A 27,011-nucleotide genomic window follows, 5' to 3' on the forward strand; every position below is an offset into this window, starting at 1 on the left:
GCGGCTGACCCCAGGGCTGCCCGAGCAGCTGGGGCGACCCTGGAGCCAGCCACACCAGCCGCTGCTCTGGCGGCCCCAGGCAGCTGGTCCCAGACGCTGCCCCAGAGCAGTAGTACAGGAGCAGCAGCGGCACCCCAGGCCGCCCCGGCCCAGAGGAGCAGCAATGGGGCCTCAGGCTCCCCCCACGCCCAGGAGCAGCAGCGACCACCGGAGCACCTCCCCCACCTCAGCACCTAAGGTTTAGTTAGGGGATTTTTAGTAAAAGTCACGGCCCTTGACTTTTACTAAAAATACCTGTGAGTAAATTGTAACCTTAGTTATTACTTAGTAACTGTACTCTGAATATGCAAAACTCTCTACTCTGGCTACTGTAATCCCTCAGCTCTGATTTGCTCCTCAGAATTTTTAAGATTTTTTGCTAGTAACAAAAATGGCAACCTCAGTAATTCCCTTCCAACTGATGCAGAAAAACTCATAACATTTACATAGAAGAGAAGAATGTGAAAAAAGAAAGAGAGTAGGGCTGTCAAACTACTGGAAGGGAAAGTGGTTTTTTAAAATGTGTTAGTTTAATTCCCCCACAGCACTGGTAGGGCTGGGGGTGGTACAGCCATGCCGGAGGACTCCTAAATCCTGGTGTAGGGAAGTGCTGGAAGTAGGAGATAATGCTGCAGCCAGCACTTAATTTGGAATGAAAGAGGTGCCAGGGCTCAAGCAATTAAGTGCCGGGACTCAAGCAATTTTTTTAGGTTCATAACTGATGTGCCAAGCCTACAGATGCCAGGGCTCAGCCCTGGCAAGCCCTGGTGCAAATTAGGCACTGACTGTGGCCCATAGGGCAGCCTGGGGGGGCTACCATCATTTGACCCCTGGTGCTGTCTAAACTACACTGGAGACCTCTCTAACCCCCTGAGCAGCCTAAGCTCAGGAAGGTTCAAAGGTGGCTTTTAAAGCCACAATAGCGCCCCCCACCACCACCCCCGCCACATACACACCTCAGTTGTGAGTTATGTTCTGTACCTCTTAGAGTCACAGCGCATAATCTTATGCATAATCTCTGATTGGCATGCAAACATTTCACTGTGTACTAAGGGAAAACATGATGCCAAAAGACCAAAATCTTCAAGAAAACTCTATGATAGAAGCTAATTTTAAAAATCCACTCATCACACAAAGACTTCACCTTATTCACAGAAATACTGAATGGATGTTCCAATTTTGTCTTCAGCAACAAAGCTGCAACAGTCAAGTGAAACAAAATCAGCAAAGCAGGTTGACCTCTAATTGAGTTTAAACGAAGACTAACTTGTAAGCAGGTAGTAATGATTTTAAATAAACTTGTGGATACTCTGGGATAGTGTCTCTTACAGCTCGTGGAGTTTGCCTCTTGTGTTGGAGATCATCAATTTAAATTTAGCAGCATTGCAGAATAATTTGTTGTAAAACAATTAACAATACCCAAAGCAAACATACATAACAAAATGACTGCTTTTATAATGCTACATCCAGACAGCAGTCATGTAAACTGGCTTCTGGTTAGAACACAAAATAAAAGTTTCTTAACTCTGCCCTGTTAGAAGAGGGGCAGGGAAGGGACACCACAAGTATATAATCTGATGTGTTGAAAAACTAGTGTAATCTAATTTGGGACCATAAGTATTTATATGTGTAATCATAGTTGTATGGTTATTGTATGGCATTACAATAGGGCAAAATTGAGTTTGTGTGGATGCCTTAAATGTGCATTTCCAGACCTTGAAAAGTTTGAATTACTTTTAAGTGTAACCTTAACTCTAAATTTCCTGGGTTTATAAAGCTTGTTTTTTGTAATTTTTTTTTAACCCAAAATTACTGATATGTACTCTGAGCCTTAACACTGTCTTAACATGGGTTTTTTTGGGAGGGGCGGAGGGGAATTTTCGATAGTATTTTGTCTTTACTCATCTTTACTCAGTTTCTCTACGTGTGTATAAATAATTTGCTATATATACGGAGACTACTTAGAAATGTCTGGAAAAATACATCTAGATTTAGAATAGTTGTAACTTTTATCTCATACTCTCACCTAGGAAAATTTCGATGTCTGATGGTTACACCGTCCACATGTGATGTCATTCTCCCTTAATATTGGTGAGGTCATAGATCAGGGTTTTTTTATTGCAGCATGTTTTTTATTGAGCTGTTTATCATTCTTGAATATCTGTTGAAGATGGAAGTGATTTCACTGTTAAGGTTCAGAGTGTGTCAGAAATAGCAGTGAAGGTGATGTGCAGGTGGCTAAAAATGCTGGAAACTTCCCCTTTACCTGGCATTTCTGTTTTTGGGGTGTGTGGGTCGGTTATGCCCAGGGGTGCAAGTGGAATCCATTTCTTACCAGTACAGGGTGGGGGCCAGCACAGGGGACACATGATCCTCCACATGACTCCTCCCTGCCCCCAGCCCAGGGTCCCCACGCTCTCCCCATCCCCTTACCTGGGGGGGGGAGGGGTTCTGTCCTCCTGCAGCTGCGCCAGAGATTTCGGAATGGCAGAGGTGAAAGGAGCAGAACATGGGGCCATCGGGCAGCCCCACGCCCACAGCTCCTCTGGCATGACTCTACCGCCCCAGCCCTTCCACACAGGGTCTCCTCCGTCTGTACAACAGCAGCCCTGTCGAAGGACAGGGCTGGGGGTGGCACAGCCGTGCCGGAGGAGCTGCCGGCCTGGGGCTGCCTGGTGGCCCCATGTTCTGCTCTTTTCCCCGCTGTGGTTCCCGGGAGAGCCCTGTGGCTGTACCGCCCCCAGTCCCAGATCCCCAGCCCTGTCCTCCAGCGGGGCTGCTGCTGTACAGACGGAGGAGACCCTGTGTGGAAAGGCTGGGGCAGTACAGCTGCGCCGGAGGAGCGGTGGGCATGGGGCCACCCATCAGTCACACGTTCTGCTACTCCTGTGTCTTTCCGATACGCCGTACTGGCTATAAATACCTTGCTGTTATGGCATACCAGACTGGACCGCCCTACTTGCACTGCTGGTTATGCCCTGATTCAGCCTTAACTGGCATTAAATGAAGGCCTTGGCTATGGTAATTTACACAGGTAAGGACATGAAATTTTTTTTAAGGCTGTTGATTAATCGCAGTTAACTCACGCGATGAACTCAAAAAAATTTATCACGATTAAAAAAAAAATTACCGAATATACTCGTTCATAAGCCGAATATTTTTGGTAAAAAAGTGACGCATCGGAGAGCGGGGGTCGGCTTATAAATGGGTCTACACCAAAATTTGGTGATTTTAAACTCTATGGAATCATTGAATTGAATATCTAATACAGGGATCGGCAACCTTTGGCCCGCGGCCCGCCAGGGTGCTTACCCTGGCGGGCCAGGCTGGTTTGTTTACCTGCCACGTCCGCAGGTTCGGCCGATCGCAGCTCCCACTGGCCACGATTCGCCGCTCCAAGCCAATGGGGGCGGCGGGAAGCGGCGGCCAGCACATCCCTTGACCCACGCCGCTTCACGCCGCCCCCATTGGCCTGGAGCGGCAAACCGCAGCCAATTGGAGCCGCGATTGACCAAACCTCTGGACGCGGCAGGTAAACAAACCGGCCCGGCCCACCAGGGTGCTTACCCTGGTGAGCCGCGTGCCAAAGGTTGCCGATCTCTGATCTAGTACATTGTCGTTTTGTTTACCTGGAGCGTCTGCAGGCCTGGAGCCCCTCAGCTCCATGTGGCCGCGGTTCGCCATTCCCAGCCAATGGCACAGGGAGCTGAGGGGCTCCATGCCTGCAGACGCTCCAAGTAAACAAAACGTCCCGACCCGCCAGTGGCTTACCCTGACGGTCTGGGAGCCAAAGTTTTCCAAACCCTGAAATATAGGGTTGGCTTATGAGAGGGTCATATGGTTTTTGCTACTTTTACCTATCCATTTTGGGGGGGTCAGCTTATAAACAAACGGGCTAATGAACGAGTATATACGGTAATCGCGGTTAATCGCACTGTTAAACAGTAGAATACCAATTGAAATTTATTAAATATTTTGGATGTTTTTCTACATTTTCAACTATATTGATTTCTATTACAACACAGAAAACAAAGTGTACACTGCTCACTTTATATTATTTTTTATTACAAATATTTGCACTGTAAAAATGATAAACAACAGAAATAGTATTTTTCAATTCACCTCATACAAGTACCATAATGCAATCTCTTTATCGTGAAAGTGTAACTTACAAATGTAGAATTCTTTTTGTTACATAACTACACTCAAAAACAAAACAATGTAAAACTTTAGAGCCTACAAGTCCACTCAGTCCTACTTCTTGTCCAGCCAATCGCTAAGACAAACAAGTTTGTTTACATTGACAGGAAATACTGCTGCCTGCTTACAATGTCACCTAAAAGTGAGAACGGGCATTCACATGGCACTTTGGTAGCCGGTGTTGCAAGGTATTTACGTGCCAGATATGCTAAACATTCGTATGCCCCTTCATGCTTTGGCCACCATTCCAGAGGACATGCTCCCATGCTGATGATACTCGTTTAAAAAAAAATGCATTAATTAAATTTGTTACTGAACTCCTTTGTGGGAGAATTGTATGTCTCCTGTTCTGTTTTACCCGCATTCTGCCATATATTTCAAGTTATAGCAGTCTCAGATGATGACCAAGCACATGTTCGTTTTAAGAACACTTTCACAGCAGATTTGACAAAATGCAAACAAGGTACCAATGTGAGATTTCTAAAAATAGCTACAGCACTCAACTCAAGGTTTAAGAATCTGAAGTGCTGTCCAAAATCTGAGAGGGACGAGGTGTGGAGCATACTCAGATGATGAAAATGAACATGCGTTGGTCCTCTCTGCTTTGGATCGTTATTGAGCAGAACCCGTCATCAGCATGGACGCATGTCCTCTGGAATGGTGGTTGAAGCATGAGGGGACATATGAATCTTTAGCGCATCTGGCATGTAAATATCTTGTGACGCTGGCTACAACAGTTCCATGTGAATGCCTGTTCTCACTTTCAGGTGACATTGTAAATAAGCATTCAGCATTATCTCCTGCAAATTGTAACCAAACTTGTTTGTCTGAATGATTGACTGAAGTAGGACTGAGTGGACGTGTAGGATCTCAAGTTTTACATTGTTTTATTTTTTGAATGTAGTTATTTTTTGTACATAATTCTACATTTGTAAGTTCAGCTTTCATGATAGAGATTGCACTACAGTACTTGTGTTAGGTGAATTGAAAAATACTATTTCTTTTGTTTTTTACAGTGCAAATATTTGTAATAAAAATAAATATAAAGTGAGCACTGTACACTTTGTATTCTGTGTTGTAATTGAAATCAATATATTTGAAAATGTAAAAAAATCCAAAAATATTTAAATAAATGGTATTCTATTATTGTTTAACAGTGCGATTAATCGCGATTAATTTTTTTAATCGTTTGACAGCCCTAGTTCGTTTTTTTTTTTAGATAAGGGAAATACAATAGATCTGATATACCTGAATTTCCGTAAAGCATTTGACATGGTACCACATGGGAAATTTTAGTTATATTAGAGAAGATGGGGTGTAGTACAAGAATTGTAGGATGGAAGGACAGTCAGGGTCCAGACATCCCAAGGGGAGAACAGAAGGTTTAACCCCAAAATAAGTAGTTAAACCAACTGATTGCATAATGTGTTGTTGTACTTAAAAATATATCAGATGAAGTCCGTTATGAAAGCTTGAAGTGTTCTGAATTTGATGGTCATTAGAGATATGTATACAGACCATGGTTATGATTTTATGTAATTGTGCATCTAGAAAGGTCAGCTCCACCTCAGAACAGAGCAGCGAGCTGTCAGGGAGGGAGGGACACCTCCCAAGCCAATTGTTTACACAAAACCAACTTCAAGTAACTATTCATTAGCCAGGCCAAGAAAGGACAATGGTAGACCATTAGAATTAATGAAAAGATATTGAAATGACTCAAAATTGAAAAGAACATCCTGGTTCCTGAGCATTAAGTCAAGAGGGAATTTCCCTGCTCTGAATAACCATGAGTCACCATGGACTGAGGCTATGTCTACACTACAAATTACTTCAGAATAATTTACGTCACTCGGGTGTGAATAATTCCCACCCTTAAGCAACGTAAGTTATACCAACCTAAACGCCTGTGTGGACAGTGTTATGTGGGTGGGAGAACTTCTCCCACTGGCATAGCTACCGCCTCTTACAGAGGCAGGAGTTATTTCCAGTCGGCTTAGAGTGTCTTCACCAGAAGTGCTACAGCGGCGCACCTGCATTGGTGCAGCTGCCCTGCTGTAGTGTAGACAGCCTAAGAGAAGTGGAAGAGGGGTGACAGAACCCTGAGGTACAGCCTGGAACTGTGGGACCACTGTGCTCCCTTAACTCTCCAGCCTCAGCTGTCTCTTACAATGCTATGCTAGTGACAAGCAGCAAACCCCTCCAGGTGCTGTTATCACTCAGCCAACAACATGCAGAGACGTACCCAGCTAAGCTGTCCAAGCCACTCATGAACTGTACACAGGGAGACACCAGCAAATTCCACTCAGACCCAGCCTTGCAGCCGAGAAATGTACCATCTTAAACTGCTCAAGACCCTCTTAAATAATGCAAGCTCGTTAATTAGTTTGCCACTTCATCAAAGGATAGTGGACATGCACCAGCCTTTGTAATCTGAGCAGATCCCCCAAGTGCTTAGGACACACTCACCGGTTAAGATTAAACATTAAAATAAGTTTATTCACTACAGAAAGATAGATTTTAATGATTATAAGGGGCAGGCATAAAGGTCAGAGATGGTTACATAAGAAAAAAAAGTAAATGCATTCTAAATCCTAAATTTTATCAGACTAAGCAAGAATTGAATCAAGCATTTTTTGGCACCCTGCTAGGCGTTGTAAGCAGTTCATAGTTCTTAATGCACTGGCTGAATTCCCTGCTCAACCTGGGACCAACCTCCCCAGTTCAGTGTCTTTTCCCCCCCCCCAAACATTCTTGTTGCCTTCAGAGTAGGTGGGAGGAGAGAGAGGTGGACTCATGATGCCACTGTCCCTTATTTTATACACTCAGTTCATGTGCCTGGAAAAATACTGGCTCAAACATGGAGTCAAGTATCAAATATCCTGAGGCCTTGCTGAATCACGCAGTTAAGCAATCCCCATTGGGTGGCGCTCGAGCAACTGTCTCTTATTGACAGGTTTCAGAGTAGCAGCCGTGTTAGTCTGTATCCGCAAAAATAACAGGAGTACTTGTGGCACCTTAGAGACTAACAAATTTATTAGAGCATAAGCTTTCGTGGGCTACAACCCACTTCTTCGGATGCATATAGAGTGAACCATATATTGAGGAGATATATATACACACACATACAGAGAGCATGAACAGGTGGGAGTTGTCTTACCAACTCTGAGAGGCCAATTAAGTAAGAGAAAAAAAACTTTTGAAGTGATAATCAAGATGGCTCAGTACAGACAGTTTGATAAGAAGCAAGTGTGAAAATACTTACAAGGGGAGATAGATTCAATGTTTGTAATGGCTCAGCCATTCCCAATCCCTATTTAGCCCTGAGTTGATTGTGTCTAGTTTGCATATCAATTCCAGCTCAGCAGTCTCTCTTTGGAGTCTGTTTTTGAAGTTTTTCTGTTTTAAGATAGCCACCCGCAGGTCTGTCCACATATCTATTCAAGTGACACCATCATAGGGCCTAATCACATCAGCCATACCATCGGTGGCTCGTTCACCTGCACATCTACCAATGTGATATATGCCATCATGTGCCAGCAATGCCCCTCTGCCATGTACATTGGCCAAACCGGACAGTCTCTACGCAAAAGAATTAATGGACACAAATCTGACATCAGGAATCATAATACTCAAAAACCAGTGGGAGAACACTTTAACCTGTCTGGCCATTCTTTGGCAGACCTGCGGGTGGCTATCTTAAAACAGAAAAACTTCAAAAACAGACTCCAAAGAGAGACTGCTGAGCTGGAATTGATATGCAAACTAGACACAATCAACTCAGGGCTAAATAGGGATTGGGAATGGCTGAGCCATTACAAACATTGAATCTATCTCCCCTTGTAAGTATTTTCACACTTGCTTCTTATCAAACTGTCTGTACTGAGCCATCTTGATTATCACTTCAAAAGTTTTTTTTTCTCTTACTTAATTGGCCTCTCAGAGTTGGTAAGACAACTCCCACCTGTTCATGCTCTCTGTATATGTGTGTATATATATCTCCTCAATATATGGTTCACTCTATATGCATCCGAAGAAGTGGGTTGTAGCCCACGAAAGCTTATGCTCTAATAAATTTGTTAGTCTCTAAGGTGCCACAAGTACTCCTGTTATTTTTGTCTCTTATTGAATTGTAAATCTCTTGTTTACAATTCCCCTGGTGGTCAATGGTTGGGGATGGTCGCTCAACACCCGTCTAGGTGTGGGTCATCTCCTTTGTTGCCACTGGAGAGCTAGCTGTGAGCGTCTCCCAGACTGACAACATATTTCAATAAGAACCCTAGAACAAAATCTCATAACTCCATATACAGTGATGACATACATGTTTTGACAGAACAATAAGTTTCAGGAAATCATGACTTTTCATATGATACCTTACAAGGCATTCTTTGTACAAAATATCATAACCATATACATGTTAATATGGGGGTTACAGGGTGCTATTTTGAGGTACAGTATGTCATGGGGGTGGGGGAGGAAAAAGTCTTTTAAAAGCAGGCTTGGAACAGATTTTTTTTTTTAATCCAGAATCTGGGGGACAGTCTCTAGGTGGGAAGGTGACTGTGAATGCTGAATTTCCCCTATAGCTAGGGAGTACTCTGGGATATGATTTTAAGGCGATCGGTAGCTCTTATTAGACAAGGGCTTTTATCTAATATGAAAGTGTAAAACCTGAGGTTGTGTCTTTATGGAGTTTTTTGGTATAACTTGTATGTGTGTGGTATAACTTACTCTCCCATCTTTGAATCTATGGTCTTTCTAGTAAATAACCTTTTTATTTTTATCCCAAGCAGGTCTCTGTTGTGCAAACTGTGTGGAATGTGTATGTCAAAGTGTGCTGGTATCTGTGGGGGCTGGTTTCAAGACTTCAAGGGGTGACAAAACAGATGGGAGAAGTCTGAGGGTCTGGCAGTTTAGAACTCAGGCAGAACATATTTGGGGAGACTTCAGACTGGAGGGCTGTTGGTGTCAAGCTTTAGAGAGTAGCTGGGCTTATGAGAGCTGGAGTGACACCTTATTCTTGTGGGTTGGCTACTGGTTGCAGGGATCTGAACCATAGCTGCACATCACAAAGGCCCCAGTGTTACAGGGCAGGTGGTGACAGAATTCCTTACTGGTCTGGGTGGACCCCAAAACATCATAGGCGGGTAAGGAACTGGCTAAAGGGGAGATGGCAACGGGTTGTGCTGAAAGGTGAACTATCGGACTGGCTGAACGTTACTAGTGGAGTTATTCAAGGGTCAGTCTTGGGACCAATCTTTTTCAATAATTGTATTAATGAACTTGGCACAAAAAGTAGGAATATGCTAATGAAATTTGCTGATGATGCAAAGTTGGGAGGCATCATCCATACAGAGGAGGATCTGAATATCATACAGGAAGAACTACATGACCTTGAAGACTGGAGTGACAGAAATGGGATTAAATTTAATAATACAGAGTGCAAGGTCATGCAGTTGGGATCTGATAATAAGCATTTCTGCTATAAACAGGGGGCTCAGAGGAGGAGAGGTACCTGAATGTGCTGGTGACTATGACTGAGCCATCAATGTGATGTGGCTGTGAAAAAAGGCAAATGTAGTTGATTACAGGACGCATCAGGTGAGGCATTTCCAGTAGAAAAAGAGAAGTATTAATGCCATTCTACAAGGCACTGCTAGGACCTCATTTGGAATACTGCATACAGTTCTGGTCACCCATGTTCAAGAAAGATGAATTCAAACTGGAACAGGTTCAGAGAAGAGCTACTAGGATGAATAAGGGAATGCAGTGTCTATCTTTTGAGAGGAGACTGAAAGAGCTTGGCGTGCTTAGCCACTCAAAACCCAGGCTGAGAGGGGCTATGATTGTTTTTCTTTAAATACATTGGGGATAAACACCAAGAGGGTGAAGAGCTATTTAAACTAAAGGACAGTGTTGGCGTAAGAACAAATTGGTATAAATTGGCCATGAACAAATTCAGGATGGAAATTAGAAGAAGGTTTCTAACCATCAGAGAGGTGAGATTTTTGGAACACCCCTCCCATTAGGAGCCATTAGGGGGCAAACAATTAGTTTTAAGAGAGCTGGACAAGATTGAGCGGGATTGTATGATGGGGTTGCCTGTGATGGTGGGGCACAGGGCTCTGGAGCCCTGGGGTTCTCTTCTGGTTCATATCTGATTATCTTAAATCTCATGCTTCATGGCTTCAGCTGGTCACCTGCAGGGGTCAGGAGGGAGGGGTTATTTGCTTCTTATGAAACATCAGAGATGGCTACAGCTGGAAGTGGAACCTGGGGTGGGCCTGTTCTCTTAGGTGGAATAGAGCATCCTCTCTCAGGAGCTTGGCTGGTTGGTACTTGCTCATGTGCTCAGGGTCTCCCAATTCAGATTGGCAGTGATCTTTTTTGCCTTCCTTTGCAGCACAAGGTGCAGATCACTTTGCCAGGATCAGTTAGGTATACCTCAAATAATCAATTCCCTGCCATTGTGTGGGCCTTGGCCATTGGTGCACCTCGGTCTCTCCTGTTCTCTGCCTCTGGCACATAATAGTTTAGTCTCCAGGGGGCTGATCTAATTCCAATTGTTGGGCTTAGTGTGCAACTGCTGGGTGGTGTTGGTGGCCTGTGATATACAGAAAGTCAGGCCACATGATCTGGTGGTCCCTTCAGGTCTTAAACTCTGATGCTGTTTATAGAAGCACTGTAATAGTGGCAGCTTGAAAACCCTTGTACTCTCGGAAAGCCACTCTGTCTCTGAAAGCTATTTCTATAGCTCATGTGTATGAATTTACTCTTCCATGTTTGTATGAACTACTTAAATGTTTGAAATGAATGCACTTCAAGACTGAATGCTTGAGGCTCTGGAATAACAGTGAAACAATCTTTCTTCCTTAAAGACCAAGACCTTTCATAGATTCATAGATTCTAGGACTGGAAGGGACCTCGAGAGGTCATCGAGTCCAGTCCCCTGCCCGCATGGCAGGACCAAATACTGTCTAGACCATCCCTGATAGACATTTATCTAACCTACTCTTAAATATCTCCAGAGATGGAGATTCCACAACCTCCCTAGGCAATTTATTCCAGTGTTTAACCACCCTGACAGTTAGGAACTTTTTCCTAATGTCCAACCTAGACCTCCCTTGCTGCAGTTTAAGCCCATTGCTTCTTGTTCTATCCTTAGAGGCTAAGGTGAACAAGTTTTCTCCCTCCTCCTTATGACACCCTTTTAGATACCTGAAAACTGCTATCATGTCCCCTCTCAGTCTTCTCTTTTCCAAACTAAACAAACCCAATTCTTTCAGCCTTCCTTCATAGGTCATGTTCTCAAGACCTTTAATCATTCTTGTTGCTCTTCTCTGGACCCTTTCCAATTTCTCCACATCTTTCTTGAAATGCGGTGCCCAGAACTGGACACAATACTCCACCTGAGGCCTAACCAGAGCAGAGTAGAGCGGAAGAATGACTTCTCGTGTCTTGCTCACAACACACCTGTTAATACATCCCAGAATCATGTTTGCTTTTTTTGCAACAGCATCACACTGTTGACTCATATTTAGCTTGTGGTCCACTATAACCCCTAGATCCCTTTCTGCCGTACTCCTTCCTAGACAGTCTCTTCCCATTCTGTATGTGTGAAACTGATTTTTTCTTCCTAAGTGGAGCACTTTGCATTTGTCTTTGTTAAACTTCATCCTGTTTAACTCAGACCATTTCTCCAATTTGTCCAGATTATTTTGAATTATGACCCTGTCCTCCAAAGCAGTTGCAATCCCTCCCAGTTTGGTATCATCCGCAAACTTAATAAGCGTACTTTCTATGCCAATATCTAAGTCGTTAATGAAGATATTGAACAGAGCCGGTCCCAAAACAGACCCCTGTGGAACCTCACTCGTTATGCCTTTCCAGCAGGATTGGGAACCATTAATAACAACTCTCTGAGTACAGTTATCCAGCCAGTTATGCACCCACCTTATAGTAGCCCCATCTAAATTGTATTTGCCTAGTTTATCAATAAGAATATCATGCGAGACCGTATCAAATGCCTTACTAAAGTCTAGGTATACCACATCCACAGCTTCTCCCTTATCCACAAGACTCGTTATCCTATCGAAGAAAGCTATCAGATTGGTTTGACATGATTTGTTCTTTACAAATCCATGCTGGCTGTTCCCTATCACCTTACCACCTTCCAAGTGTTTGCAGATGATTTCCTTAATTACTTGCTCCATTATCTTCCCTGGCACAGAAGTTAAACTAACTGGTCTGTAGTTTCCTGGGTTGTTTTTATTTCCCTTTTTATAGATGGGCACTATATTTGCCCTTTTCCAGTCTTCTGGAATCTCTCCCGTCTCCCATGATTTTCCAAAGATAATAGCTAGAGGCTCAGATACCTCCTCTATTAGCTCCTTGAGTATTCTAGGATGCATTTCATCAGGCCCTGGTGACTTGCAGGCATCTAACTTTTCTAAGTGATTTTTAACTTGTTCTTTTTTTATTTTATCTGCTAAACCTACCCCCTTCCCATTACCATTCACTATGTTAGGCATTCCTTCAGACTTCTCGGTGAAGACCGAAACAAAGAAGTCATTAAGCATCTCTGCCATTTCCAAGTTTCCTGTTATTGTTTCTCCTTCTTCACTAAGCAGTGGGCCTACCCTGTCTTTGGTCTTCCTCTTGCTTCTAATGTATTGATAAAAAGTCTTCTTGATTCCCTTTTTAGCCTAACCCAGAGACTCTCAACACTTCCATCTCCTATGTCCATCTCTACCTCAGTCCAAGTGTGTACGTTTTTAATATATAAGGCAACACCTCCTCCCTTTTTCCCCTGTCTATCCTTCCTGAGCAAGCTGTATCCATCCACACCAACATTCCAATCGTGTATTATCCCACCAAGTTTCAGTGATGCCAACAATGTCATAGTTGTATTTATTTATTAGCACTTCCAGTTCTTCCTGCTTATTACCCATACTTCTCACATTTGTATATAGGCATCTAAGATACTGGTTTGATCTTTCCTCCCAGTTTTGTCCTGACCCTCCTTTCTCTCTGCCAATATAGCCCACACTCCCTCTCGTTTCCGACCCATCTCCCAGGTCTCCATGTTCCCCACTTACCTGCGGGCTTTGCTCACCTGTCCCCGTCGAACCTAGTTTAAAGCCCTCCTCACTAGGTTAGCCAGTCTGTGTCCAAATACGGTCTTTCCCCTCCTCGAAAGGTGAACGCCATCTCTGCCTAGCAGTCCTTCCTCAAATAGCATCCCGTGGTCTAGGAAGCCAAAGCCCTCCTGGCGACACCATCTTCGCAGCCAGGCATTCACCTCCATGATGCATCTGTCTCTGCCCGGGCCCCTACCTTTGACAGGAAGAATCGAAGAGAATACCACCTGTGCTCCAAACTCCTTCACCCGTACTCCCAGAGCCCTGTAGTCACTCTTGATCCGCTCAGTGTCACACCACGCAGTATCATTTGTGCCCACATGGATGAGTAGCATGGGGTAGTAGTCAGAGGGCTGGATAATCCTCGACAATGCCTCCGTAACGTCTCGGATACGGGCTCCGGGAAGGCAGCATACCTCCCGAGATGAAATGTCAGGGCGACAGATGGGCGCCTCCGTCCCCCTCAGAAGAGAGTCTCCGACCACCACTACCCTACGTTTCCTATTTGCAGTGGTGGCAGCAGACCTCCCAGCCTTAGGGGTACGAGGCTTCTCCTCCTTTACTGTAAGGGGTGATGCCTTCTTTCCTGTATCAAGAAGAGCATAACGGTTACCTATTACCACAGCGGGAGGGTTCGGAGCAGGGGTGGAGCACTGCCTGCTGCCAGAAGTAACCAGCTGCCAGTGTCCACCCTGAGCCATCTCCTCCTCCACCAGTGGTGTATCAGCAGTCCTGTGTACTGGGACAGCTACCTCAGCTCTCTCCACATGGACACTGTCCAGGAATTGCTCGTGGATTCGGATGCTTCTCAACCTAGCCACCTCCTCCTGTAGCTCTCCCACCTGCTGCCTGAGAGATTCCACCAGCAGGCACCTTTCACATTGGATGGTCCCCCCAGCCTGGATATCAGTAAGTGGAAATTGCCAGTTACAGTCTCTGCAAAACCACACCAGGATCTGGGTAGAAGCATCCATGCTCAGGCGCTCTGTCTGGCTACAGGCGCAGGTGGAGGAGACAGAAGCAGTGCTGGCACAGGTGTTGCGGGTCTTCCTAACCATCGTAAGCCTCCCTCTGTCAAACTCCCGTCTGCAGCCCCCTGTCCGCTGAAAGGGTTGTTTAAGCTAGAAGTTTTAGGTTTTAAGGGGAATAAAGGGAAAACAGATAGAACCGGCAAGGGACCCTCGCCCCTTCCCACTCCCCTTCCAAACTCCCTTGCGAAACTCCCTGTTAGCAGCCCCTGTTCGCAAAAGCTTAACCTTGATACTAAGTATCCTCAACTTCTCTTAGCTTCAGTGGGAGATTGAGGTGGTCAGCACTTCATAGGATGAAGCCCCAAAGGGGGTCTTATCTCCTTTGATGCAAATTCTTAACCTCCATTATATTATTTATTTTTTGCTTCAAGGGGAAAATACACACTCAAATGCACCATTTCAGTTAGTCTAAAACATTAAAGTGTTGAACCTAACATTAAACCTGAGTTGATTGCATAGAAATTATTCATTGTGTGGCTGTTTTCCTTGGTCTTGAACTAATAATTAATTTGCAGGTTTTTCTGATTATTTAGCTTATAGCTCAATCACTGTTTTTCTTAAACAGGCATCTTGGATCACAGCTTTGTGAGTTAGAAAAACTCATAGATAAAATGATGATTGCAGAGTTTTCTACTTATGCTCGTAGTGATTTAAATAGACCATTTGAAGAGGACTGTCAGATTCTAGAAGAGGTACGTTTCTTATAGAAGCCATCTGACTAGTATAACATTTTTCATCTTCAGAGCACTTTATAAGTACTGTACTAACATTCATCCTTTCATTGCCACTATTGCAACATTCGTTTTATACCATTTTTCTTTTAGTTCAAATTTCTTCTTACCCTTTTTTTGTTTTGAATGATAACATTTTCCTGTTTCTTGTACCTAAATCCACAGAATTTTAGTCTAATCACGTTTTTCCTTTAAAAATAAATCAATTTATTGATTTTTTTAAAATGTTGGCAGTTATTAGTTCTGACCCATGATACAACTGAATGTGTAACTCTTGAAATAGTACAGAAAAGCATGTGTTCTCATACCTTGTAGTTAGTGAAAATACAGTAAGCAGTGAATAGATGATCATGTATATTATTCTCATTCTATCTTCCTTATGATTTTATCTTGCTTATGGATAATTGTTCGAAACATATTGCTTGCTGCAAGTTTAGTCACAGAGCTGTAAAATATTTTTTGCATTGTGTATTCTTAATTTATTTTTAAGGCCTTTGAGGTTAAGCTATCATGATCAGTGTCCTTCTGGCCACTTTTAACTGACTACAGCCAGGTCTTCACTAAAAAGTTAGGTTGGAAGGAATTTTCCCCCAGGTCAGATTGGCAGAGACCCTGGGGTTTGGGGTTTTTTGGCTGTTCTTTGCAGCATGGGGCATGGGTCACTTGCAGGTTTAAACTAATGTAAATGGTGGGTTCTCTGTAACTTGAAGTCTTTAAACCAGGATTTGAGGACTTCAATAACTCAGCCAGAGGTTTGGGGTCTATTACAGGAGTGGGTGGGTGAGGTTCTGTGGCGTGCAATGTGCAAAAGGTCAGACTAAATGATCATGATGGTCCCTTCTGACTTTAAAGTCTATGAGTCTGTGAGACCCAGCAGTGTTGCTCAGGGGTGTGAAAAATCCACACTCTTGAGCAACATAGTTAAGCCAACCTAAATCCAGGTGTAGACAGTGCTAGGTCGACAGAAGAATTCTTCAGTCAATCTAGCTACCACCTCTCTGGGAGGTGGATTAACTACAGCGATGGGAGAACCCTCCTCTTGCTGTAGTGAGTGTCTACACTGAAGTGCTACAGTGGTACAACTGCAGTGGTTGAAGTGTGGACATAGCCTAAAAGTAATCCCTCTCAATCTCATGCATGGAAAGGCGTGGTCCAAACATAGGATGTTTGGTCTTGAGCGCTAGCCATCAGGCCATTCCACACACTCTGCATTTTGATACATGAATATGTTTTTACTATTGTATGTTCTAAGTATCTTTCCTCTCCCTGCCCCTTTGGTGTTTTTAATAGGAAAGACTTATATCACTAGTGTTTGGACTTTTAAAACAAAGAAAGCTCAATTTTTTTGAAATATATGGTGATGAAATGATTATTACAGCAAAGAACATAATTAAACAGGTAAGCAAATCACTTCTAGCTTATCTCAAAGACTTGCCCATCTTTCAGAAATATTTTTGTTTCAGTGGTTAAGAATGTATTTAATTTAATTTCATAACATCAGATTTTCTCTTATTGTGAAAAGTTGTACTTTAAAAAGATAATAATTAATTCTGTTGTATTAGTGACCTCATATCTGTAGGTCTGTTCTCCTGATGGCCTTCCCCAGCCATTGTGTGGCATCAGTGTAGAGGAAGAACACATCTTTCTCTGTGCCTTGGTATATAGACACTTACCTTCACCTTTCTCTGCCTGCTGTGAGTTCATTTGATTTTTTCTTTCTCCGTTAGCCTGGAACTTCCCCAGATAAGAGGGCTACGCAATTCCATTTAGTTTCAACAAGACTAGTATCTATTTGCAATTTTACAGAAATAGGAAGAGAACCATAAAATAAAGCTTATTAACACACACTTCCCTGGACACTTGAACATCTTAGGGACAATCCTGCATTTGTGGGGAAGAGGGCTAGATGATATCCATCTGTTGAAATTCTGTGACATTTAATACGTAAATATTCCTTGCCTGGATTGTCGCTGTTGGGACAGACCATAATACAATAATACATGGAGATATACCTGTCTCATAGAACTGGAAGGGACCCTGAAAGGTCATGGAATACAGCCCCCCACCTTCACTAGCAGGACCAAGTACTGATTTTGCCCCAGATCCCTAAGTGGCCCCCTCAAGGATTGAACTTACAACCCTGAGTTTAGCAGGCTAATGCTCAAACCACTGAGCTATCCCTCCCCTCAATAAGGTCAGTGTGCTGAGCTAGCCCTTCAGTAAAGGTGCTGAACTTCTCACCAGCCCAGGAAAGAACCAATGCCATACGCGAGACTGTTTCAGGCCTTTGCCTCAGGGCACAAAAACTTCATGTGGAACACCAAAACAAAGCAATTCCCCTTCCCAGCCTGGACTGCAGTCCCCAGCAGCCTTTCACTTGCCTTTCTCAGTTGTCATGTCCCCTTGGTAACAAACAAAATATAATACAACTTCAGATATAAATTTCTGCCAGATAGTGTGCCATCTTGTTACACACATGGGAAGTGGGTAATCTAGAAAGATCTTTTAAACCATTGTTTTCCCACTCCCAGTTTCCTTCTGTCTGGTATTTGGATCATGTTTACATGTTGCATATTTCTTGTAGATCCTTACAGATAAAGGTTACTCCTGGGGGAATTCTGAGCCAAAAAATTAAAAATTCTGCACACAATATTTTAAAATTCTGCATATTTTTTGTCAAAATAACGCAATATAATCCATCTGGTTTCAATTATTTTTGTAATTTATTTAAACTACAATACAATGGATGGAGAATGGGAGTGGGGAGCATTGGAGGAAATCACCAAACCCCCTCTGTCTAATAGTAATGTAGCTAGTATTGACCATTTACTTCTAGTTATTAGTCAACAGATATATGCATCTATATGCTTAGTGTTACATCATAGGCAACTGAAGAGCAAGTGAGGGCTGGGGACTCAAACTCACAGTTTATACTGGCTACTGACCATCTCTGAAAAGGTCAATAGCAAACAGTTCCTGGAGCACATTTTGATAGGAAATTTTTTCAGTCCAAAAATTTAGACCAGTTCTAATCACTAAAGCACTTATAAGGCCATACTGTCCTTTACACCATTCTGGCAATGTAAAAGGAGTGTAAAATGTAAATGTAAAATGTTTTACACCCATTTTATACTCCTGGGGGAATTCAATAAGAGCAATGGGAACAATTCACTAAGCAGGCAGTCTCCTACATTCTCCTCTGCCTGAGGGAACAGAGTCTGCCCCATGCCTACCTCTTCAGAAACACCCCAAAGCCCTGCCCCTCCACGCCGAGCATGCCGCAACAGCAAGTTAGAGGAACAGAGTGTCTCTCTCACACGCACGACTACCCAGACATGCACACCCCTGGCGGTGATTTACATCTCTACCGGCTGCTATGGGTGCCCAAACCGACCTGCCTGCACTGCCGGGGAGTTGGCAAAAGACCATTCTTGCGGTTTCCCTTTGCTTCCCCGTCAGAAGTAATTTTTCTGTGGGGAAGCAAAGAAATCTGCGGGGGCCATGAACTCTGTGCACACACAGTGATGCAGAATTCTCCCAGGAGTAAACGGTTTTTCCGCAAAGAAGGAATACTGTTCTCCACCCAGGTCTTGCATATGTGTCCATCCACACTCCCCTTTGTAGGGCTACCCACTTGCACCCACACTTGTAGTACTTTGTGACCATGCAAATAGAGGAAAAGAGGTGTAGGCCTCTAGCATTCAGCATAGTTCATGAAGAAGAAATGTATCCTTAAGAACAGGGGTTCTCAAACTGGGGGTCGGGACTCCTCAGGGGGTTGCGAGGTCATTATATGGGGGGGTCATGAGCTGTCAACCTCCACCCCAAACCCTGCTTGCCTCCAGCATTTATAATGGTGTTTAATTTATTAGGGGATCGCACTCAGAGGCTTGCAATCTGAAAGGGGTCGCCAGTAAAAAAGTTTGAGACCCAGTGCTTAAGAACCATCTGTGCAGAACACCAGTTATTAATATCACCAATATTTAAATAACAGGACGTCATCCAGCACCACTGTGGTTTATAGAAATCCACTTACAGGCCAGATGAGTTCATATGCTGTTGAATCATCTCGCACATCTGAGCGATTCTTGATCACATTGGAGAAAATCTCGAATTTAGTCTAAGTGGAGTTGCTTTGTTTCTAGGTTTAACAAAACAGTAATAACAAAGATGCCTCAATAAACTATCTCTAAAACAATGGAAAAGTTTGGAATAAAAATTGATTTTGGAGAGCTAGAAATTTGACTGACTGGCCATTTTCTTTCCAGCCACTCTTCGGCTGGAGGATGTTTTGTAGTGGTAATAGACCTCGAGGGTGAGGATATAATGTAGTAGGAAATAAGGATGTGGGAAAACTTTCTGGGCTGAGATCGATACGGACAGTCCCTTGGGGAATCTGTTCTGCACCCACAGCCCGCTTCTTACAGTAATGCCATCACAGTACTGTTCTTCACATTGTTAGTTTTTTATGAATCCTCTGTTTAAATAAAAAAAAGATCTTCATCCCAGACAAAATATTCAAATAATTGGGCATTTTGGGGGCCTCAATTTTTGGGGGCCCAACTTTAGGCACTTTTAAAGGAGCTTGATTTTGAGAAAGTGCTCAGAGAAAATCAGGCCCCTTTAAGGTGTGTCAAGTTGGGTATCCAAAATCACTAGTCCTTTTTGAAAATCTTGGGTCCCATATTTTGCAATTAAAAGAAAAAAGCTGTAAGAATGTAAAATGACCCAAATGTCTGTCTCTTTCTTTTCTTTTTTCTTGTTTAACTTGAGGTTCTTTTAAATTATGAGACTCAGAAGGGTTGGAAAGATGCTAAGACACTTTTTTTTTCTTAAACTTCACAGTGTGTGGTTAGCACGGTATCGCAGATAGAAGAGATAGATACAGAAGTTGTCGTTAAGTAAGTATATGCCATGGGTTTGTTGTGGCAGGTTGGGTGGGGAATGTGTGCTTTAACACAGATGATAAACTGTTTTTTAATTTGTTTTTCAAGTGGTGAATAATTAAGAATCACCTTGTTCTTCTGTTTCTCCCCAACGGTCCTCTGCATCTCTTCAGGAACCCTGAGTATTTCCCTTCTTTTTGCAGATCTTAACAATTATACTCCTGTATTTTTAACCTTACTTTTGAAATTCTTTTTAAAACAATGTTAATTCCATTGCATATTAGGAAAAGCACAGGCTAAAATATTTAGGCATTTGTTTCCTGACTATGTGAGGGGAAAAGCAGGCTTTCCCGCTGATAATATTCTAGTGCTGTAATAAAATGTGCCTGTAGGTCAGTACCTCCTGCATGAAAGCGATTAGAGGCACATCTTACTACTCCAATGGAAGGATACTGAACAACCATAAGCCCTCTTGGCTATGAGCCCAGGGCCGTAGCAACAAAGAACGTGGCCCCCTCCGAACATATGTCCGGGCGGGGCCCCTTACAATGCAGAAACTGAAATGCGGTATTTATTTTGCCACTTTTAGGGGCCCCCTTCCTTGCGGGGCCCCCTCCGGTCGGAGGGTACGGAGGGCGCTCGCTACGCCTCTGTATGAGCCGCATGTATGTGCCTAAGACAGGGATTCACAACCTACCCCAGAAGAGCAAAATTAGACCCACAGATAAGGCCAAACCAGAAGCCATTATTGCGTTCAATTTGAGAATTGGGGCCAATTTATTTTTTACAATCAGATCTTGAGAGCAGGTAACCTCCCCTTTGCTGCTAGCTTTCAGACACACGGAGGATTCAGTAAAGGTTGAAAAGCTTCATTTCATAGAATAGTGACTAATTCTGTTAGGAGACAAATTGTATATTATGAAATTTTACTTTGGTTTTGGCAATGCATTTTTCTGCCTTTTGCCAGAAAAATGTGTTGCATCCTTGCAGTGCAGCAAAAAAAGACCATAATCCCAGTATTTTTGCTTTGCCAGCAAAAATATATCTTCATAGTCAATCTTGGTTATTTTTGCTCTGTGCTTGATGATGATGGTCATTAACATGCACCCTGACTGTAATGGCGGCTAAACAGCACTTTCTGTTCTTACAGAACAAGGACATTGTTGCTTTAAAAAGCTGTGAATGTTAACTGAGGCATTCACTTTTCTGGCGGGATATATTTTTAGCCCTCCCATTTATTTGTTAATCAAGACTATGCTTCTTATATTATTGTCTGTTTTCTTGATTGAATAGCTATTATCATGCTGTGTGCTTTTCTATAAATTTACAATGTTTTTGACATTTTCCCTTTAAATGTCAGTAGTCAGTCTTGTCAGTAGATCACTTCAAAGGTAAATAATCGTTGCCTCCAAAATGCTGTTCTTTTTGTAGGCTTGCAGATCAAATGAGGATGATGAATTTTCCTCAGTGGTTTGATCTACTGAAGAATATTTTTTCTAAATTTACGATCTTTCTCAAAAGAATTAAGGTAAGTAGGTTCATTTCTTAAGGGCTTCACATCCTCATTTCAGACACTGATGCAGAATTGAGCTAGAGTTATTTTCTAGTTGGAATGTAAGATGTTGATTTTGACTACAGAGTCCTAAACTTTAATTCCAAGAGAGGTTGGACCTATATGGTTAACAGAGAGTGGGTTGGAAAGTAGATAAAACTTCTTGTTTCATGATTTATGTCAGGCTCAAATTATTAGCGATTAGGATGAGATCTTCCCGGGGGACAGATTACTCCACATGTGTGGTTTCTTGCACCGTTCTCAGAAGCATCTGGTGCTGGCCGCTGTTGGAGACCAGTTCCTGTGACTCGAAGTAATGATTACACAATATTAAAAACAAATAAAACCAATAAATATTTAAATATTCTTGTTTCTTGTCAAAAGAAAACATCTGTTTGTCAAAGTAAAATTGTGTTAAATTTTTTGTTAATAAACATTATATTTGATTCTAGGCAACCTTAAATATTATTCGTAGCGTGGTTCTCTTGGTTCTAGACAAGAACCAAAGGACCAGGGAATTGGAGGAAACTTCAGTACAGAAGAACCCTGCAAAAGACAATGCTGTGGATACAGAAGTAGCTTATCTGACTCACGAAGGCATGTTTATAAGTGATGCATTCAGTGAGGGGGACCTCCCATCTGTAGCAGTTGACACTACCTCTCAAAGAAATACTTCTCCAAGCAGTGAGCCCTGCAGCAGTGATTCAATATCTGAGCCAGAATGCACTACTGACTCTTCGTCCAGCAAAGAACAGATGCCATCTTCTGTTATACCAGGGGGAGTAGAGATGATGTAAGTAAACATCACTGCTAGAGTATTTACCCAGTGGTGACTCCTGGCCTACCAATTTTAACGTTATAATGTACCATTCAGGCATTGGCAGGTTTTGGTGACGTGACGTTACAATGTAAAATTCACTCTGGTTCAGTTTGCTTATCTAGTTATTGGATGAACTGGCTTCCAGAGGCTCTTAGGCATCCTCCCCCCCAGGGTGCTATGGGAGGATGGCAGGAACCACAGACTGCACTTCCTTTGGCTCCTCCCGGGGCCACCTGTTGCCCGCAGTGTGCAGCTGCACGGGGAGTTTGCACACCAACCCTTATGCAGCAGAAACCCACTGCTTTTCCTGTCTGGGGAGTCTCTGCACCTGTGGAGGAGTAGGGTGCATAACCTCCTCTGGCCTTGTTTACATTAGAGACAGTTGATCATAGTATCCCTCAACTGGTTGGAAGTTCCCATGTGGCCACACACATTTGCTACAGTTGATTGTTCGCTGGCTGTCCGTTGATGAAAGTTGCCTCGGTAAGTTATAGGGGTAAGTCTGAATCAGTGCAGTTCATTGAATGGCTGAGTGGATGCAGCTCCACTACGGCGATAACACAATCAGTGCAAACAGTCCTCCTCTTGCTGTCCCACAGTTTGCCAGCCACTGCAGAAGTAGCCTTTCTGGTCACCTGCATTCCATTGTTCAGGGCTACTTGGTGGGAAGCTACCTACTCTATAGCTTTGTACAGTGTGTGGAACTCAGCTGCTGGCCATTTTCATAGCAAGCAGCTCTAGATGCAGAGCTTTATCAAACAGAACCATTTGAAATGCCACAGCGTGCAGCTGCCTGACAGCTGGAAGACATCCACAACGTCATCTCTCAGTAGGATGAGGAGCTTGTTCAGTTCCAGCTGCAGAAATACAACAGGAACTCCAAGATCTATACATGTGTGTTGGAGCAGCTATCCATGCTTGGTGTAGAGCCCTCCAAAGCATAGGGATGGCCAGAGGGAAAGGATTTGAGATAACTATCCTAAAAAACCCATAAAACAAACAAACAAGGATTAAGGTCCAGTGATGCCTCCCTGATGTGTCAGGTAGTAAGCAACTGGACAGGGTCTTCAGCAAGGATCTCACCACCCAACTTAACCTCGTGATGGACAGGGCTGGAGCTCCCAGAAGAGAGATGCACCATGATGAGGACACCAGCCAGGAGAATTAAATCCGAATACAAGCAGGAGGGGAAGGAATTGGACACCAGTCTAGAGCTGTTTGCTCAGATGGCCAATGGATATGGTGGCCTTGCTGGAGGTGGAGGACTTCAGTGACAAAGGACCTTCTACAGCTGATTGAACAGCTTTTTATTATAAAATGTGCTATTGTAGCCCTACATGCTTGTTTGGGCAACTCTCTTTTGGGTTCACACAGCCGCCTTTTAGCATTTGTAATAGGGCACATATAACTACATGAGAGTGTCTGCCTTCTTGCTGCTCCCACCTCACCTCCTTCACAGCACCCTCCCATTTCAGTCTCCCTGTCCTGCAGGTTCTCTCTCTCTGCACACACTGTCAACACCTACAACCCTTGCAGCAGCCACACCAGACCAGCAAATTACAGACTCGACTTGCTAAGCACTGGCAGAGCTGTGCCATGCAGTGGGCTCAAAACGGTGGCCAGGCCAAAAGCAGTTTTCAGAAAGGCACAAACCTAAGTAGCAAGGAGCGGAAAGCAAGAGAGGATACTGATGGAGTCATGGAACTGGTGGCCTCTCAGAAAGCTTACAAGCTGAAGGAGAAAAAGCTGCAAAACATTTATTGCAGGCATTGCATGTCACGTTGGAAAAAGCAGTGTGTGTATCTGTCACAAAATGATGATGTGTAAATAATGACATGGGCTGGGTAACTTTTAACCAACAGCAGTAAAAAATAAATTAATAATCGCTGTGCAATGCTCTGCCTGAAATACCTAATTTGAGTGGATTTAAAAAAAATATAGAACAGAACCGTGCATTCGCTTGTTATGAAGACTGATACGACATTGACAGCAGGTTAGGAAGCTCCAACTGTCCAAAGTTACATACTGCAGTTAACTTGCGATATCTGACCACTTCGCTGCAGCAGTGTTCTTTCCTCCCTCAGCAAGTGATTGGAAACTGCATGTAAAGCGTAATATTTGTGAAATCATTTGCAAACAAACATTTCTGTCATTTTCAGGATCAGTGAAGATCTGAAACTGACTGATCTGGAGCTGGAAAAACTGGCAAATAACATTCAAGAGCTACTTTACGGTGCCTCTGACATCTGCCATGATCGTTCTGTCAAGTTCCTCATGGCAAGAGCAAAGGTAAAGTGCTTGGCTCATCTGGCTGTTGCTAGATACAGCATCCCTAATAAAAAACTTCAAAAAGCTATTTGCTATTTTTTTTTAATATTGAGCAGTATTTTTTTTTTTTTGGTAGACTTTAGACTTTTGAAGTTACATGCTTATTGAAATCAAGTCACTGCTCATGCCATCAAAGGCACTTTGCGCTACCTAATGCCCGGAGTTCACTGGCATTAACATAACACATCATTTGTAATGCACTGCTTAAATAATGAGTACTTCTACTTTCCGCTGAAATGAGCAGCCCTGAAATTGGCTTTAACAGTAGGGTTGTTTCCCTATAATTTCCCACCTGTGCAGCTACCACCTATCATAGCAATGATGGGAGCATTAGCATAGACGAGGCGCTGGCACCTGGTAGTATTTTAACCAGTCTCGACCTACTTTGAGCAGAGTAAAGTGACACAGTGTTTTAAAATGCCAGCAGCCCCTACATTGAGGACTTCCCAACACCCCTGTCTCCAGAGGCATTGAACCAGTGTTAGCAGTGGTGGGAAATTTTAGGGGAAAAGTCTTTGTCTAGGCAGAGCCATAGATACCAATGTTAACATTTTTAAATAGTTCTCGTTATGAGTATTCACATTTCAGACTAATGAGGGTGGGACATAGCTCCTCTGGAGCTGTTTTTTGTGTCTTTCTCTGCAGACCATGTAAGACAGCTGTACCTTGGGTCACATTGGGGAGATTAGCTTCAAACCAGAAAGGTCAAAAACTTAAATTCTGTAGAAATGGATGGCACTGTCACAGAAGCGATGGAACAGCGTTCTGGCCCAGGTGGTTCACTTCAAGACCTAGCCTAGGGATAGTCCTTTCCAATAAATCATGATCCAGTGGAGCAGCTAGGCCAAATAACCACCAGTGAGCTTAGACAAGGAAAAGTCATGTTCGTCATCATCCTCATGTCAGATAGTCAAGGTTACACCTGGGTCTCATTAATTTTTATGGTTTAAACACAATAAAACTCCCTAATGTAGATGTGACTTTAGTGAGCCCGTGCTGTAGGGCTTAAATCCACTACCAGGGTTTGAAGCTTCACCATTTACAACATCTGGAAGGGTGCACCTGTGTGGAGGCCCAGCGTGCCAAGTTGTGCCATTTAGGATACAGGCAGGCAGCTCCTGAATGAGACTAGCCAGTGGTACAGGTCACAATGCGAGTTGTGGTGACATACTAGTGTGGGACAGGCTTGGTAGAGATGTCTTGCCAGCAGTTTAGGTTCGGTTCATTTTTAGATTATAAATAACAGCTGCCCCACTGCCCTGTCTCTGTCTTTAGCTATGCCTGTGACTTTGTGGTGTTCCATCTCCTAATAGCAGTTTTCTTTGCATTTAGGATGGCTTCCTGGAGAAGTTGAATTCCAACGAGTTTGTTGCCCTATCTCGATTAATGGAAGGATTTATCTTAGACACTGAACAGATCTGTGGCAGAAAAAGTATGTCATTGCGAGGAGCACTTCAGAGTCAAGCCAATAGATTTGTGAATAGATTTCATGAGGAGAGAAAAACAAAACTCAGGTATCCTTGGACACACTCTGCTTCCATGTTTTTAAAGGAATAATTTTAACAGTCATGCATGAGACAAATGGAGATCTTTTACTGCCTGGCACACAGTAACCCAAATTTTATTTATAAGTGAAAAATTGTTTTTGAAATCTATTATAACGATTTGTTGTAGACTGCTCTGTTCCCTCTATATATCTGCTCTTTATGCATCGTTTGATCCCATTGAGCTGGACTGCCCAAACATGGTCCAACTGAGGACTGTATTAGCTACAAGACGGATTGAAGACCTCCTGCAACTTCTGCCTCGTGTTACAGCTTGGTCCACTTGTCCTGCACAATCATCAGGGTCTGGTAACATCCCTTCTTTAGAGTTCTAAGGAGGACCATCTGCTCCTGATATCCATGGCAGCTGCTCCCGGGTGTTACCAGTCTCTGATGATGGTGTAGGGCAACCCTTCTCAGGGATGTGTGGGTGGGTGGTTATTAAAGGGGTCAACCCTTAGACATTACCAATCCCCAGTAATGGAGAAGGTAACTGACTACTGTCAGGCTACACCTAATTTGCATTAAGTGGAAAAGATGGCAGCTACTTTAATCTTCAATTTGTAGGTGTGGCCTACGTAGACAAGAAGTCCCAGCCAATCATATTATGGTTTGATCGTTGGGGTCAAACTGATCTCCTGACTGCTCCATTTTTCTTCATCACCCACTCATTTCTTCCATGCTTTCTTTGGTATGTGTTTAGGTTTTCTCTGACGTGAACTCATGGAACAGTTTTCAAGTTA

At 43.2% G+C, this 27,011-nt stretch overlaps 1 protein-coding gene across 2 annotated transcripts in view; it reads left to right on the top strand.

The window, feature by feature from the left end:
- VPS54 (VPS54 subunit of GARP complex) overlaps positions 1-27,011 on the top strand; it is a 60,737-nt gene that overhangs the window by 12,439 nt on the left and 21,287 nt on the right. For both annotated transcript variants that reach the window (XM_065401133.1, XM_065401134.1), the window contains exons 7-13: positions 14,973-15,099; positions 16,429-16,536; positions 19,984-20,039; positions 21,456-21,552; positions 22,029-22,369; positions 24,556-24,685; positions 26,057-26,238. In XM_065401133.1, coding sequence (XP_065257205.1) covers positions 14,973-15,099; positions 16,429-16,536; positions 19,984-20,039; positions 21,456-21,552; positions 22,029-22,369; positions 24,556-24,685; positions 26,057-26,238 — 1,041 coding nt within the window. The remainder of the gene's footprint in view (positions 1-14,972; positions 15,100-16,428; positions 16,537-19,983; positions 20,040-21,455; positions 21,553-22,028; positions 22,370-24,555; positions 24,686-26,056; positions 26,239-27,011) is intronic.

This window comes from Emys orbicularis, chromosome 3 (assembly GCF_028017835.1).
Source record: "Emys orbicularis isolate rEmyOrb1 chromosome 3, rEmyOrb1.hap1, whole genome shotgun sequence".
Classification (NCBI taxonomy): Eukaryota; Metazoa; Chordata; order Testudines; family Emydidae; genus Emys; species Emys orbicularis.